Consider the following 14797-nt stretch of genomic DNA (forward strand, 5'->3'; position numbering starts at 1 on the left):
AACATTTTAGCAAGCCAAATGCTTCTTCAGAATTGAGACTTGACAAAATACAACCCAAAAATGAAAGGGCTTGATTGTTTTTCTAAGGATGCTCAAAAACCACATTGTGGGTATGACCACTGGCCATTCTCTTTATATTGCTTTATATTGGCTGAGTCTGTAACCTCAATTAGATGTGACTGTGGTATGTACCTACTACTAAGTCACTCGATGCTATGCAAGATTTTAGAACAGAAATAAAAGGTGGAGCACCAGAGAACAGTACTCCAGATAAAAGTGTAACTGTTGCAGACACTGAAGTCAGCGGCCTCAAGTAGCAGAGGGACCATAGTGAATAAGGAATTAACAGAGTGATGGGTTAACAAGTACATGTGAACAGCGCATTAGTATGTACCTTCTTCAGCTGATGATTTGTGGATGCACAAGACCAAAAAGCTCTCTTGACCAGCACTCAGGGCCGTGCCACTCACAGCAGCTTGCACTTTGACTCCTCACAGGAGTAGTGATCCCATTTCAGAGAGAGGTAAGCACCAAATTATTGGCTGCTTAACAGGACTTCTATGGGCATCAGCTCACAGGAGCACTGACAAAGACATCTGCAAATCTGATTGCAGCTCTCCTGTTACAGCTGAGGGGGGCTGCTATCTAATACCCCAGAGAGAAAAACGTCAGTGTTGCTTCCCTTAGTTCCCAGCAGACCTGGAGGGAAGGCTGCAGACAGAAAGGATGCATCCTGCTTCAAGGCAAATCAGCTTTAGAAGCGTCACTGTTAATGACTAGGAAAGAATCATGTAAGTGTCTTAATTTATTCTGACTTAGTTTCTAACATAATTGTTCTAGAATTTTTCTGCTGACAAAAAAATACACCACTCTAACTATGTGATTACACACAAAACTCACACTTCTCGGTATATATAAGCTGATACTCTGAGCTTCCTATCCCATTTTTATGACAGATGTAAAGTAAATGATCTATGGATATTTAATGTCCTTGCTGGCTCATCCAGCCTAAAGGGCTACTGCTGGGTTGTAAAAACAAAACAGTTGCAAAACAAAGAAAAGAAGGAAAATTAAAAAAAAAAAAAAGAAAAAGAAAAAAGGGGGGGATATCACACAAAAAACCCCCACACAAAAACCACAATCAGAAAAGGCAAAATCCCTCACATTAATTGAGGATACTCTCCTAACTCTTAAGAGAAAACTGCAGGGCTAATCACTTGAAAAGAGAACGCAATTGTGTAACTTGATTATACCAATTTTACTCTTGAACATTTTTCTTTCAATGAAAAAGGCTGAGAGGTGTGAAGAACATATGCATTACTAAGCACTCATTAAAGATGTATAAAACATTATGCAGTGACTATATTGAGCTCAAAATTTCAGTCTTCACTTCCAAACTGCTTAGTAACTTTTGTTCAGAAAAATTTAAACACCTACAAAAGCTCCAGGATGATGATTGCAAGAATAATTTCCACTTTTGCAGTCTGTCTACTGCAAGAAGAAAGTTAATTTTTGTGGAAGACTAAAGACCCTAAAGATGGGTACAACTGCTGCAATTTTATTAATGTCACAAACTACCTTCCCCAACTTTTCTTTAACAAAAAAACTCTCACTACTTTCTACATAATATATGAAATAATCTAAAGTATAAATAAAGAGAAGCACTCACAAGATGCCCTTTGTGACAGAAAAATAAATTGCTTTGAGCTGCATCAGTCCATCCTGTATTATACCACTGGTATGTATCTATCAACAAAGTTGTCAGGCAGTTACAGGAATATGCACAACTTGAATCATTCTACCCAAAGAATTAATAACATTTCTGTAACCGGGTATATTAATAACAAAAACACGTGGCCTGCCTCATTAGGAGCTACGCATACTTCAAAACAAGGTCTGGCCTTTCCAGTTTCAAGTCGTGGTCCAAACTAATAATGGCTGAGGAGTGATGGTAAGGTACATTTGATAAAGTGCTGAGGCTTCTAAATTTTACCTTGATTGACAACAGAAGACCAGTTCTTCACTCTTCCTGACATGGCACTGCAGCTTTCTACCTGGCTTTACTGCACGTGACAAACCCAAGTAAACCTGACCCACAGGCAACCAAGCTGGGAACACAGGAAAATCCCTCACAAGGAGACCAAAAGCCTTTAGCAGCAAGATACCAGCCAACATATGAAAATAGAAAATAATGTTCTAACTCCTTCTTACTTGTCCAAGCAAGCTAGCAAGGAGGTAGAACCTCCTGTGTTCAGACACATCTGCCACATGGAGAAGACGACAGATGTAGCTCACAGCCTGGACTTTCTTGTTCTGTGTCCAAACACACACACACAATTAAATTATCTTTCCTGAATTATTGATATTTGCAATAATTAAGTCTTAAATCTGATCTTCTGGATCAGAAGGCATGGGGGTAAAGTGGCATTCATTTCTGCTTGGAAATGAATGGTGTAACCCAGATACATCTTGAACAAACAAACCAGAACACTGTTAAAATCGGAAATTCCCAAATAAAGGTATCTATTTGACAGTGAATTTATTCTTCACATAAGTGGCTCATAAAGGAAAGCTTACTTTACAGAGCATGGACCACATTACAAAATGAACTAACTGATCATAGTACCACACCAAGAATACACTTGCATGTTTTCAGTTAACCTCCCTTGTGTCAGAAAGGAACTTCCCAAATACAGCCCATTTACTTTTTCTATAAAGGATGAAAACCCTATCACAGACGTTTTTAATCCATCACATTCCAATAGTCAACAATATCATATTGCATGTTCTTGAAGCACTAAAACCATCAGTTAAAAAAAGGAATAAAAAACCCCCAAATATTACACGTTCATGACAGATGCATTCAAAGAGATCTTATGTGGTAGAACACGTGAAGGAAGCATATATTTATAGAATATGGACCGAGTAGAAGACAGGAAAGAAAATATATATTTATGTTGTACCTCATGCATACATTTCCCTTAATTTTTTAGCCAATTGCTTTTCCAGAAAAATAAAAAACTACCTGGTAATTAAAGTATTTCAAGCAGAGTAGTAAAAGCTTAATTGTTCTGCACTACAGAGTGCAGATTTGTGTAATTCACTGGGAAAAACTGAATAGGTTAATACATATCCCCTGGAAACAACTCAATATTCAGTAGCCATTCAGTACACTGGATTCATTATGCTTCTACATGAATACCTTCTAATAAAAGAATTTACTATTAGCATAAGCAGATACAATACATTTTCATTACTCTAGAGCAAAATGAAATGAATCGGGAAAACTAATTCCCGTTGCAAACCTCATTTCTCCAAACTTCTCTGAAAACACAGTTTAACCATTTGTACAAGCAGATAAGGTTTTAGAACAAGAAAGAGCACATTTCATAATATGATACTCAGCAGCGTATGGCTGGCTTGTGATTTCACAACTTGAAAGGTCAGAATATTGTTGTATATCCTATGGATCATGAGCTAACTTCGAAAGGTTGACTGACTGCCAATCTGATTGTGGCTTGGAGAAGGGAATTACATTAAACCTGGACTTGGTGCCACAAGTGCTGCCTAGTTAAGTCACAGAAAGTACATGACCATGTCTGTCAGAAAGACAAGAGCTGAGGATTCACCTCTTCCCTACCCCTCCATCCCAAATGCATGCTGACAGCCAAGATAATGTTTGAGGGGAAAAGCAAACAGAAAAAAGGAACATGGGCTGAATACGCTGTATGTTGTCAAGAGTTTTCAAGGTGGGGCAAAAGGTGGAAAAAAATCTTCAAATATCGGATCACATGATACAGGCTAAGAGAAGCAGTCAAAGGAGTCAGGTTATATGGAAGTGGTGTCAGATCCCAGGTCAACAACCCCGTGTCCTTGGCTGTATGGCAGAGCAAGAGGTTACACCCGGCTGCTGCCAAGCAAAGCAACCTGGGGTGGGTGCAGTCCGGAGCTGTGCCACAGCTCTTCTGCTCCAGCATCCACCACGTCAGGCAAAACCCAGAGCAAGGGACGTGGCACAGGACACTGCTAAATCACACATACCAGAAGCAGGTGATTTGAAAAAGGAGAGCAGATTGAGTGCCAACAAAAGTCAAGTCTGCAGTAACTTCTAGCAGGTGAAGAATTATTTTTGGTTTATCCTCTTCCACACTAACTGTTTCGTAAGCTAAAATTAAGCTGTATTTCTTACTTTAAAATGGCAAACATAATTAATTCCATCCATTTTCATCTTTAAAACTACTTTCTAAAGAAAAGGACTTACATAAAATAAGGTGTCAGGGCTACCTTCTTACAATTATGGTTTTTCGCTAAACACCCTTTTATTTATGAGCTAGCTATCAGGCCAAGAGTGAGAATTTGATGAACTAGTCCCTTGCTCCACACTGACGCAACAAACTAAACCAGAAAGAAAATTCTAATACTGAATTTATTTAGGAATTTTAAAACATTTCTTCTAAGAAACAGATATCTACAAAAAGAAAAACTTCTCCTCTGCAGAGTAATTTTGCTTCTGTATTCTTCAAAGGTCATCTGCACAATATTGAACACATCTGTTTTGAATACACTAAGCATGAGTTACAGATGCTTAACAGCCCCATCATACAGTAGTAAAAGGTATGAGAAGTCTCATCAACGAGTACTGAATTACTATAGTAGTACACAGAAAAATAATAATTAAGAGAACAATTTCAATACATCAAGAGGAAAATATTAATCATTCATTGAAAAAGACAAGTAGAAGAGGACATTTCTTCACAATCTGAGCATTTGCTGCTCAGACACATAGTATTCAAGAACACCAACCACTTATGAGGTTGTGGAAAGAGATACTAAATATTAATTTACTAAACAGGAAACTAAATATGGTATTTTAGACCATGTGCTTATGGCAAAACTGTAATACATTTATAAACCTCTCTGGCTGAAAATCAATGTTTTGTTTAAAATACAACAAATTCTCTCTTGTTCCATACTATTGCATTTTATAAAACATTCAAAGAGCACTAAAAAAAATATTTTAATCATTAAAAGTTTGTCATAGTTTAAGCCCAGCCAGCAACTAAGTACCAAGCAGCTGCTCACCCATTCCACCCCGTCCCCCAACAGGATGGGGAGGAGAATTGGAAAAAGGTAAAACCTGAGAGTTAAGCACAGTTTAATAATTGAAATAAAGTTTAATAACAGTAGTAATAATAATAGTAATAATAATAATTAAATGGGAGAAAACAAAAAAGAAAGAAATAAAACCCAAGGAAGATAATTGATGCACAATACAATGCTAACCAATGCCCAGCCAGTCCCCCAGTAGCAATTGGCCCCTCCTGGCCAGACGCCCCCCCATTTTATATACTGGGCATGACGTTCTATGGTATGGAATAGCCCTTTGGCTAGTTCGGGTCAGTGTTCTGGCTCTGCTCCCTCCTGGCTCCTTGTGCAGCTCCTCGCTGGCAGAGCATGGGAAACTTTAAAATCCTTTAGAGTAAGCATTACTTAGCAACAACTAAAACATCAGCGTGTTATCAACATTATTCTCATACTAAATCCAAAAGGCCGTGCTGTACCAGCTACTGGGAAGAAAATTAACTCCATTCCAGCCTAAACCAGGACAAAGGTGCACACCCAACAGAATCAGTATTTCAACAGAATCAGTATTTCAAAGAAACCAACATAGCAAACAAACAAACAAACAAACAAATTTAAAATAAAGTCATCCATCTATCCATAACCTGAATTCTTTGAACTGCAAATAAATAAGCCAATCTTCAGAAATATGTATTGAAGGGAAATGGAACTAAAATTGCCATTGCTTTTCAGAACATGATTCAATTATAATTAGGTTAATTAACACCTCAAAGCAAAATCTTGTAATTAGCGTACTCTTTTTGTAATCAGGATTATTTTGTAGCTGTTCTAATTTTTGCAGATTGATGACATACATAAAATTAAGTTAATGAAAAATAAGGAAGCAAATAAGATTTTTACATCACTCTCAAAAATGAAGCTAAGACAGATTACAAATTTAATATCCAAATTGCTTCCAAAGTCATTTGAAGCATACATATTTAATCACATAGGTTGTGTATTTATTTTCCTGGCAAATCCAATCTATGAAAGAGAACAAACAATCCTGTTCCTGCTTCCTCCCCGATTCATGACATTAGAAGTCCCATTATTGCAGTTTTTTGTTCTTCCAGTAATTCATTTCCCAGTTTTGTAATTCCTGGCAGACTTAAAGCATGTCGTAACAGAGTGGCCCATCATTCTAAAAGAATTATTCCAGCTTGTATTTTATTTACATCTCATTTCTAGTTTATATTTACTTATTGTTTCATTTTCCAGCCAGAGGATTTCGTCAGACTGAAAAAAACCCTTCACTATAAAAAAGCTTTTTGCTGATACACAAATGTACACAGGTTAAGATCATAACACCTTTTAACTTACTACAGCCTACTCCTGTAAAAACTTACTCCAAAATTCCTACTAAAAATCAGTTTAACATTGGGATGTTTTAGTTTCCGGGTGTGAATCCCAGTTCAATTCAGTTTAAATTAATTCTAGAATATTATTTACACTGTAAGTACCAGCAGAAATAGCCTTAAAGTCTATGCTAATTTAAGACTTTTTTTTTATTGATAAGCCTGCATATAAATTAAATACATCCAGAGTCTTTAGTCTGCCATTGACAAAACTTGAATCATTTACGTAATTCCTCTCTGATCTCCTTCCAATTTGTCAACATCTTTTTTGAGAATGGGGAATCCTTCCAGTAATAATCTCATTAATGCTACATTAGAATAATAATAATGCCTCTCTACACTTACTGTCTACCCATCAGCTGATCCACCTTAGGATCATATTAACTTCTGCTGCTATGAGCTCACATTCAGTTGGATACCAGAACAGCTCTTTCAAAGTTGCTGCTTAGCAAACCCTACCAACGCCCTGCTCATATCGTACATCATTGATATTACTTATTTTTCATACATATGATTTACATTTGGTGATATTAAAAACATTTTTTCAAGTTACCCCCCATTAAGGCACTCAATCGCATTATAAATATATCCTAAACTGAGAACTATTCTAGTTATATAAATTATCATATCAGCAGTTATATCTGCTGCAATAATTTTGAAGTCTTTTATTTTAACCACTGGAAAAAAATGTTTCAAGCACTTTTAATAAGTATCAGTTTATGATACCAACAAGAATGTGCTTATCAGCCAAAATGAAAATCCATTACTTCTTTTATAACAAGGCCACCAACTACTAACTATGCAACCACCTCTTAAAAGATAAGCTGATCCTGCTTTAATTAGCAATTTGGACATAAAAGAAAGAGGCTGCAATTTGCTAATATATTTGTTGACTCTGAGAATTTTTGGAACTGACATGTAGCTCACAAGATACTCTGAAAAAACAAAATGTATAGCTGCTTTTCAAGCAAACTGAAAAGAATCAACTAAAAATGCAACCAAAGCCAGTTTTCTCTCAAAACCTTTAGATGTTCCCCTTCTACAGCCGTGACCCCGATTAAATCAACAGGGTTGTTAAGAACCTGCTGAGTTGTGTGTTTGAGGACAGGAAAAGGCTCAGCTCTGCTTCACTGCATCTTGCTGTACATCTTCAAGGACACAAGTAGAAGATAGATATTACAATAATTATTCATATTAGTTGGAACTTCTTGCTTAGAGTTTGGAAATCCCAGGCAGGAACACTGTTCTCTGAAAACTCTCCCATGAAACAGTTGCAAGAAAACTGCACGCGAGAAAAGAATACGCTTAGGAAGATTGCTGGACAAGTTTCAAAACCCCAGGCTGTACTATTTCTGCAGAGAGGATGAAGACAGTATCACGGACTTTCCCAGACTTCAGCTATGCAATTGCTTGCGCTAATTCTTCCCTAAAGAGATCTAAAGCCCTCCATGCCTTCAGTCTTCCCCCAGAAAATGCTAACCTGCATACACATAAGCTCAGAAGTCCAAACACATACACAAGCTCCTTTAAACAGTGAATAGAATCACTGGGAGGCATAGACTGACAAGGTCCAGACCCTACAGGGCACTACATACTACAGATAGTACAGAGTTTTCAAGCAAAGAACCATAAAAGTAGAAGAAAGAAAATTTAGCTAAAGGTTCTCTTAGCCAGCACAAAGTCTCCATACTAAGATCCCAACTAGAGCTGGCAAAGGCACAGATGTTAGTGAATCCCATGGCAAAGAAGAAACAGTGACAGCCAAAATGCAGCCGATATTTCTTGGAGATTCTAACGGATGGAAAAAACCACAAAAACCTGAAGAAAACAGGCACCTCCTAGTTTCTAGTTCAGAAATCATTTTAAGCAATACATAGCATAATGTTGGAGAAAGTAAGGTGGATTCTGTTGCTATTCAACAGAATAACTTCATAAATAATGTTTAAAGTTCAGTTTTAGATAGAAATGAAAAATTCCATATTCATTTTCTGGTAGGATACATCTTCAACTCCCTGACATGAACGGCCATCACATAATTAGCCCAGGACAGAGAAGACTGATGCGCACTTCAACCTCCTGCACTCCCAGTAACACCACAGATCTGGGAGTGTTCTGACAGCAGCGGAGCTCAAAAAGAAATTAACTTCACAATTGGCAGAATAGTGTTCAAGTAAAAAAAAATAAAAAATATTGACCTTATTACACAGCTGGATTGAGCTCGAATGATCAAAAAATAAGCTTTTATAATTCATCTTCCCTTAGATCTATTTTGAAGATGACTTCAGCTGAATCTATCAGATAGAAAAATTGCTCAAAAATGAAAACAAGTAGAACGTGTATCAGGCATATAGTGCTCCATTACCACTTACTCAACTCTTCCCAAAATTCTTTGAAACATGCAACCGCATTCACAAACCCTCCAAGAGGAAAGCCGGCTGTGTACACACACAGGTGTGTTTTGGATGCAGCTCCCTGACAATAGTAATAAATTATGTATTTCCTGTGGAGATTCGTTTGCACACCAGATTTAGGGTTGAAATGCAAACAAAACAAGGTTCACTGAATATAAATACTATCCAATTAACAGGAAGGGTTGGGAATATATTTATATTTTCCATGGTAATATAGACATTAGTCCATTTTCCATACACATTGCACAAGGGTTTACATTAGGCACAAGTTCATGAAGTATAATGTCAGCTGTAATTATTATGATTTCCTAAATAAATTGTATTAATTAAAACTATTTGGAATTTTATCTAATGACATTTATTTTATAGATATAGGTACTTAATTTTACCAAGTGATATTATGTACCAAAAAAAGAAAAATCATTAATCATTTACTTTTACCTGCCTTACAACATACTATTGCTTCATTTTAAGTTACTGTAATGGGCATCTTAAATTTATCGGGGAAAAAAACCAAAACATGCACTGTAATTCAGAATTGTCTCTTCATAGAAAATCTAGGATGAAAATGTGCCATACTGAAGGAAAACAATCAGTCATGAAAAATTTGCAACAGGAACACTCACCATTATTCACATTACTGTTAATATGCTGTAACAATACAGAGTAGTCCAAAAATATAAAGATGCTAAAAGGCACAATTGCTGCACGGCTCTTGTAATAAAGGCATATTTGTAAAACAACCACACCGCTACTTAGAATACCTAGGAAAAGCTAATGAATAGAACTACAGCTTGACACTAGGAAACTGAAATCTTATCAAAAGAGCAAACCTTAGCTTCAGAAATTATACACAACTCCTTCATATTGTCACCCCTTTGTTCACACATGAATATTTCTGGTGTCTTCAAAAAAAAAAAAAAAAAGTTGTGTTGATGTTGCTGGTTTATGGACGTTTTTCTTCCTGCCTGCCCCCTTAATATATATAACTTGCATCCATTTGCATTTAATTATTTTGCAAAACCACCAGGGAAAAATAAAAAATAATCCTCTGAGTCCTTGTGGGCAACCTCCACAAATACTATTTTCCATCTGCATATAAAATATCACGGAATGGCTCTTATGCCCTTCCTAAAAGTGTAATTCTTTTTTAAGAAACCAACCACAGTGTAACAAATGAAATTGTAATTCATTTTGGTTACTATGCATGAGGGTGAGAATAAGAGGCAGTAACCCCTGAGGATATATTTTCAAGTTATACGTTTCCTTATAAAAACTTTATAGAATTAAAAATTATAAGATTTCTAGTAAAAAAGGATTAGCTATTATAAACTCTCAGAAAACAATGCTAGCAATGAATACATATACCTTATACTTTTAGCTAATTTTGACATTGATGCCAGAGAAAAAAAAAAAACATATTTCAATTATTATATTCAATATGGCTGAGAAAAGAAGTTCTAATAAACTGTTCAATTGTGCACTTCTTACAAAATCTCAATAATGGTAATGTGATAAAAGACATGTGGCAGGGCATATCTGCTACTCTTTAAACATGACAACAAGCACTGGGAAAATAGGTACTCCAGCAAACTATAATACTCTTACATCTCTGAAAGCCAGAGAAAGTTTTAATTAGTTTGCTAGTTCAGGGCTTCCTAGAATAAATGCAATTCTGTCATTTCTAATGCACTCTCATGATCAGTTAATGGACTTTTTTTTTTTTTTTTTTTTTTTTTTGCCTCCAGCTCAGACAGCCTTCTTGTCTTATAATTTCTTTTAAATCAATTCACAGGTTATCCATATTTTCTCATCCAGAACACTAATGAGCTTGTCTAAAATTCAGTTTTAATGCACCATTCTACTGGCACACAGAAGTGTTCTTTTTCATATCCACAATGCATTTCTGCATTACTCCCCAAAATTTCCATAGAAATCAGTGGAGGTGCCACCGTTTGAAAATCTGACACCCACATGCCTATTTATACCCTAGCTCAGAGTCCACACACACCCACACCCACCCCCCACCCCCCACACACACACACTGATACAAGCAGCTTCATTAGCATTTTTGGAGCCCAAAGAGTTGTGTACAACCATTCTTGGTTTTTCAAGCATTTTCCAAAATCATGTCCAACTTGGAGAACAAGAGGGCACTTTAAATATTCAATTGTAAATGCCAAAATAAAACATGGATTTGTCTTGGAAATCACAGAATCAAATTTCGGCTGTGTGGAACCTCAGGATGCCATCTACTCCAAACTCCTGGTCAAACTAGGGCTGCCTTCAAGATCAGATCAGGCTGCTCAGGAACTTTTGCAGCACAGTTCTGTTGCATTTTGTGGCCATTAAATCTCCCCTCTATTCAGTTACCTGCAATTAATGACTTACAGAAGAACTTCACATCTCCATGATTTCTGTAGTCACCAGCTCTTACGAATCTACGGTGGACTTCAGAATTCAAACTGACCGGGGTTTAAATATTTACATTTTTATTTATTTCCCAAGATAAACTTTCAAATTAGGTGTCCTCTTTAAAAGGAAAGTGCTTTGAAACTTTTTAAGGAGATCAAAATCTTTGCATGTGGAATGTGCATGTAGTATCTTGTGAAGGTTGTCACTGCACAGGCGGATTGCAATCTAAGCCCAAACAGAGGTAAATGAGATACTTTCTTGACTTGACCAGACTGTGTATACAATGTTAAGCAGAAAAAAAGAAAAGCCTTTAAACTGGGATGATCATTAACTTATCTCAGAAAAACAGAAAGAGCAGCTGAATAACTTAAGCTAAAAATGCAACAGATGAACACAATCTGAAGGTAGCGCATTTCTCATCACTTGAAGCTTTTGTGATTATGTTTGTGCAGCTCACAAAACCAGGCTTTAGTCAAATGTAATATATTGGATTCAAAATACAGAAAATAAGTAAAACTACTTATTTCTCAATACAATAAATTAAATTACATGTTCAGAAGGTTTTTGTATATGTCCATTCTATCTAAAAACCTATGAAATGAAGAAATCTGAACAGAAATATTCATAAATGTTGAATAAAATAACAGCCCAGTATTTCTCTACCCACTCTTGACTGCACTGCATTTTCCACCATCAGTGGCAAAGGGGCACCTTAGTTTCCACCACTGAAGAAATCCACACCCTGTAGTACAACTTATTTCTTTATTTACATTCATTGAAGCATGCTATCAGACAAATCTAGCAAAACCAAAAGTTAACCCAAGCAACCTGAGAAACTATGCAACTTCAATGGTACTTTCACTTCTTGGCTGATGTACTCCTTTTTCTGGGTAAAGTGTTGGAAAAGAAAGGAAAACAGGAAATTCACACACAAAAGACTCCGTAATTTGTTCTTTTCACAATAGATCATAGTTCATGGCAGCTTCAAGTTCTATGCCAACAACAGTATTGGAATAACAGAGAGCTGGTAACCTCATTTTCATTTGGTATCAAAATGAATTCAGGATTTTAGTCCATCTTCCATATCAACAATAAAATTATCGAGGTTTATAACGGAAGTTAATTACCATGTTACCAACAGCTATATGAAATGAAACATACATCTCTCTGCCTTTGAGTCTGTAAAGTTGTGTGTGTACATTGTTAGAGATTTACATGTCCAGAATAATTTGCAGAAAGATAACAATGTTTTCAAAAACAAAGGATAGGTGTAATTTCCTTAGAGAGTGACTCACTGGAAGCAGCATAGGACCCATCCGGAGACTTCGGTTTTGAGGAACTAAAAGAGTAACTATATTTTATCTCTGTTTTATTCTGAAAACAAAAACATCAGGTCTGTTCTCACACTCAAAAGGCAGCCTACATTTCTATCCAGCAGACCAATCTCAAGATCCACAATGTCTAGGACAAAATTGTTAGTAGCAGGTGGATGGACAGATGGGGTTAGCTGGAATTAATTTTTAATATAATGAGCATTCCTCGAAGAAAAATGACTTATGTGTTTTAAATAATGGAGCTACCCATCTTGCAGCTTACTAGAATAAAATTATGTAACCAGTTTCCCATTATTAATGGCAACTCAGGAACAGAAAAGCACCGGGCCATGGGTTCAGCAAATTGCTCTGACAGAAGTTTGATGTCCACTGCCATATTTCTCTGGGCAGCACAGCTCCTGCCCCCGTGCGTGCACTCACAGCACATGTAAATTTGTACAGACACAGGAAACGTGTTGTGCATAGAAATACTAAAATCTGCTCTGACAATAAACAAACTGGTCTACCTGGCTAAAAGCTGGATAGCACTATTATACACATTATACATGTCACCTAGCATCACTTTCACCTTGCTCTTTTTAGACCACTGGAAAATGTTTTTGCCTCTATTAGCTAATTTTACTCAGTCAAAAGGTAACTGGTTGAGCATACACTCCTAATCCATTGCGGCACAAAATGAAACAGATTTTAGAAGTTTCTGTATTTTTTTGGTTGTTTTTTTGTTTTTAATGTGAACCTGTCCTCTATGGGATAATAATAAAACAAGAGTATGGGCTCAATCAGATCCCTGTCTTAAAGTTGATGGTTTCATAAATTTCTAAACTGCCTTTAAGACAAACATAAGTAAATAGTTGTTGCTACTGTATACCTGCTCATACTTTGAGACTATAAATTATTTAGAACAAGAACCTCTAAACATTTTTAAACAGAGCTCTCCACAAGAGATCACGAACAAAAACTGTTCAAGATTTTATTATCAAAGATTATTATATAATTATGTAAAATGAGTAAATATAGTATCAGGCTAGAGGAAGACGCAAAACAAGTCAAAGATACTTGCCTGGGTAACGAGCGGCTCCAATAGCCTCTCTACTGTGAGAGTCCTGATTTCCAAACTTTTGGGGTCCCATTTCAAAATGATAGGTGACGTTGCAGAAGTCATACTCCCTAGAACAGACAAAATGACACAACATTCATGCATTATATGTGTAATACCCAAATACTGCAGAGTTTATTTAGAAAATACCACATATGCTGTTCTTGTTCATATATGAAATACTTCTCCATAATCTTGCTAGTGTTCCGCTGCTCCCAAGAACTCCCAGGTGCGCCACTGCCACATCCACCAAGTGCTTAAATGTTCATATTTAAAAACTTTTCCCTTAAGAATAGACACCCTAACATGCTGCATACATGTTGCACTGGGTGTACGTGGCAAGGTTTGGGTAGTGATGGGGCTGCAAGGTTGGCTCTATGTGAAGATATCAGGGGCTGCCCCTTGCTGGGCACAGCAGGGGCCACCACAGGACAGAGCTGAGCCCATCAGCAATGCTGGTGACATGTCTAGGAAAACACATTTAAGAAAGGACAAAACACTGCATGGCAATTCGAGGAGTGAGGCAAAAAAAGTGTGAGAAACAATCCTGCAAACCCCAAGGTCAAAGAAGGCAAAGTGGAAGGAAGTGCTCCAGGTGCTGGAGCAGAGGTTCCACTGTAGCCCATGGAGAAGTCCATGGTGAAGCAGAAATTTCCTATGAGAACCACATCGGAGCAGATATTACTGCAGACCATGGAGAACCCAATGCAGCAGCAGACAGGTAAGTCCTGAAGGACCTGCATCCCATGGAGAGCGCGTGCAGGAACAGGTTCATTCTGAAGGACTGCAGCCCATGGAAAGGACCCATACTGGAGCAGGGGGAAAGTGTGAACTGACTGCAACCCCCATTCCCCAGCCCCCCTGGACTGCTCTGGGCAGGAAAGGCAAGGAAGCAGAAGAGTCAGGAGTGAAGGAATGAAGCTGAGACCAAGAAAATATGGGGGGGATGGGGGGGGGGGGGGGGGAGGGGGGAAGGTGCTTGTTGGGGGGGGAGGGGGGGAGGGGGGTGGATTTTTTCTCTGCATGATCGAACTGTATTTTAATTAGCAATAAAATAAATTATTT

General features: G+C 37.2%; 1 protein-coding gene across 2 annotated transcripts in view; it reads right to left on the minus strand.

The window, feature by feature from the left end:
* CTNNA2 (catenin alpha 2) overlaps nucleotides 1-14797 on the minus strand; it is a 515202-nt gene that overhangs the window by 441114 nt on the left and 59291 nt on the right. For both annotated transcript variants that reach the window (XM_037387521.1, XM_037387510.1), the window contains exon 2: nucleotides 13697-13803. In XM_037387521.1, coding sequence (XP_037243418.1) covers nucleotides 13697-13798 — 102 coding nt within the window. In that variant the 5' untranslated portion in view covers nucleotides 13799-13803. The remainder of the gene's footprint in view (nucleotides 1-13696; nucleotides 13804-14797) is intronic.

Source organism: Falco rusticolus, chromosome 1, assembly GCF_015220075.1.
Source record: "Falco rusticolus isolate bFalRus1 chromosome 1, bFalRus1.pri, whole genome shotgun sequence".
Lineage (NCBI taxonomy): Eukaryota > Metazoa > Chordata > Aves > Falconiformes > Falconidae > Falco > Falco rusticolus.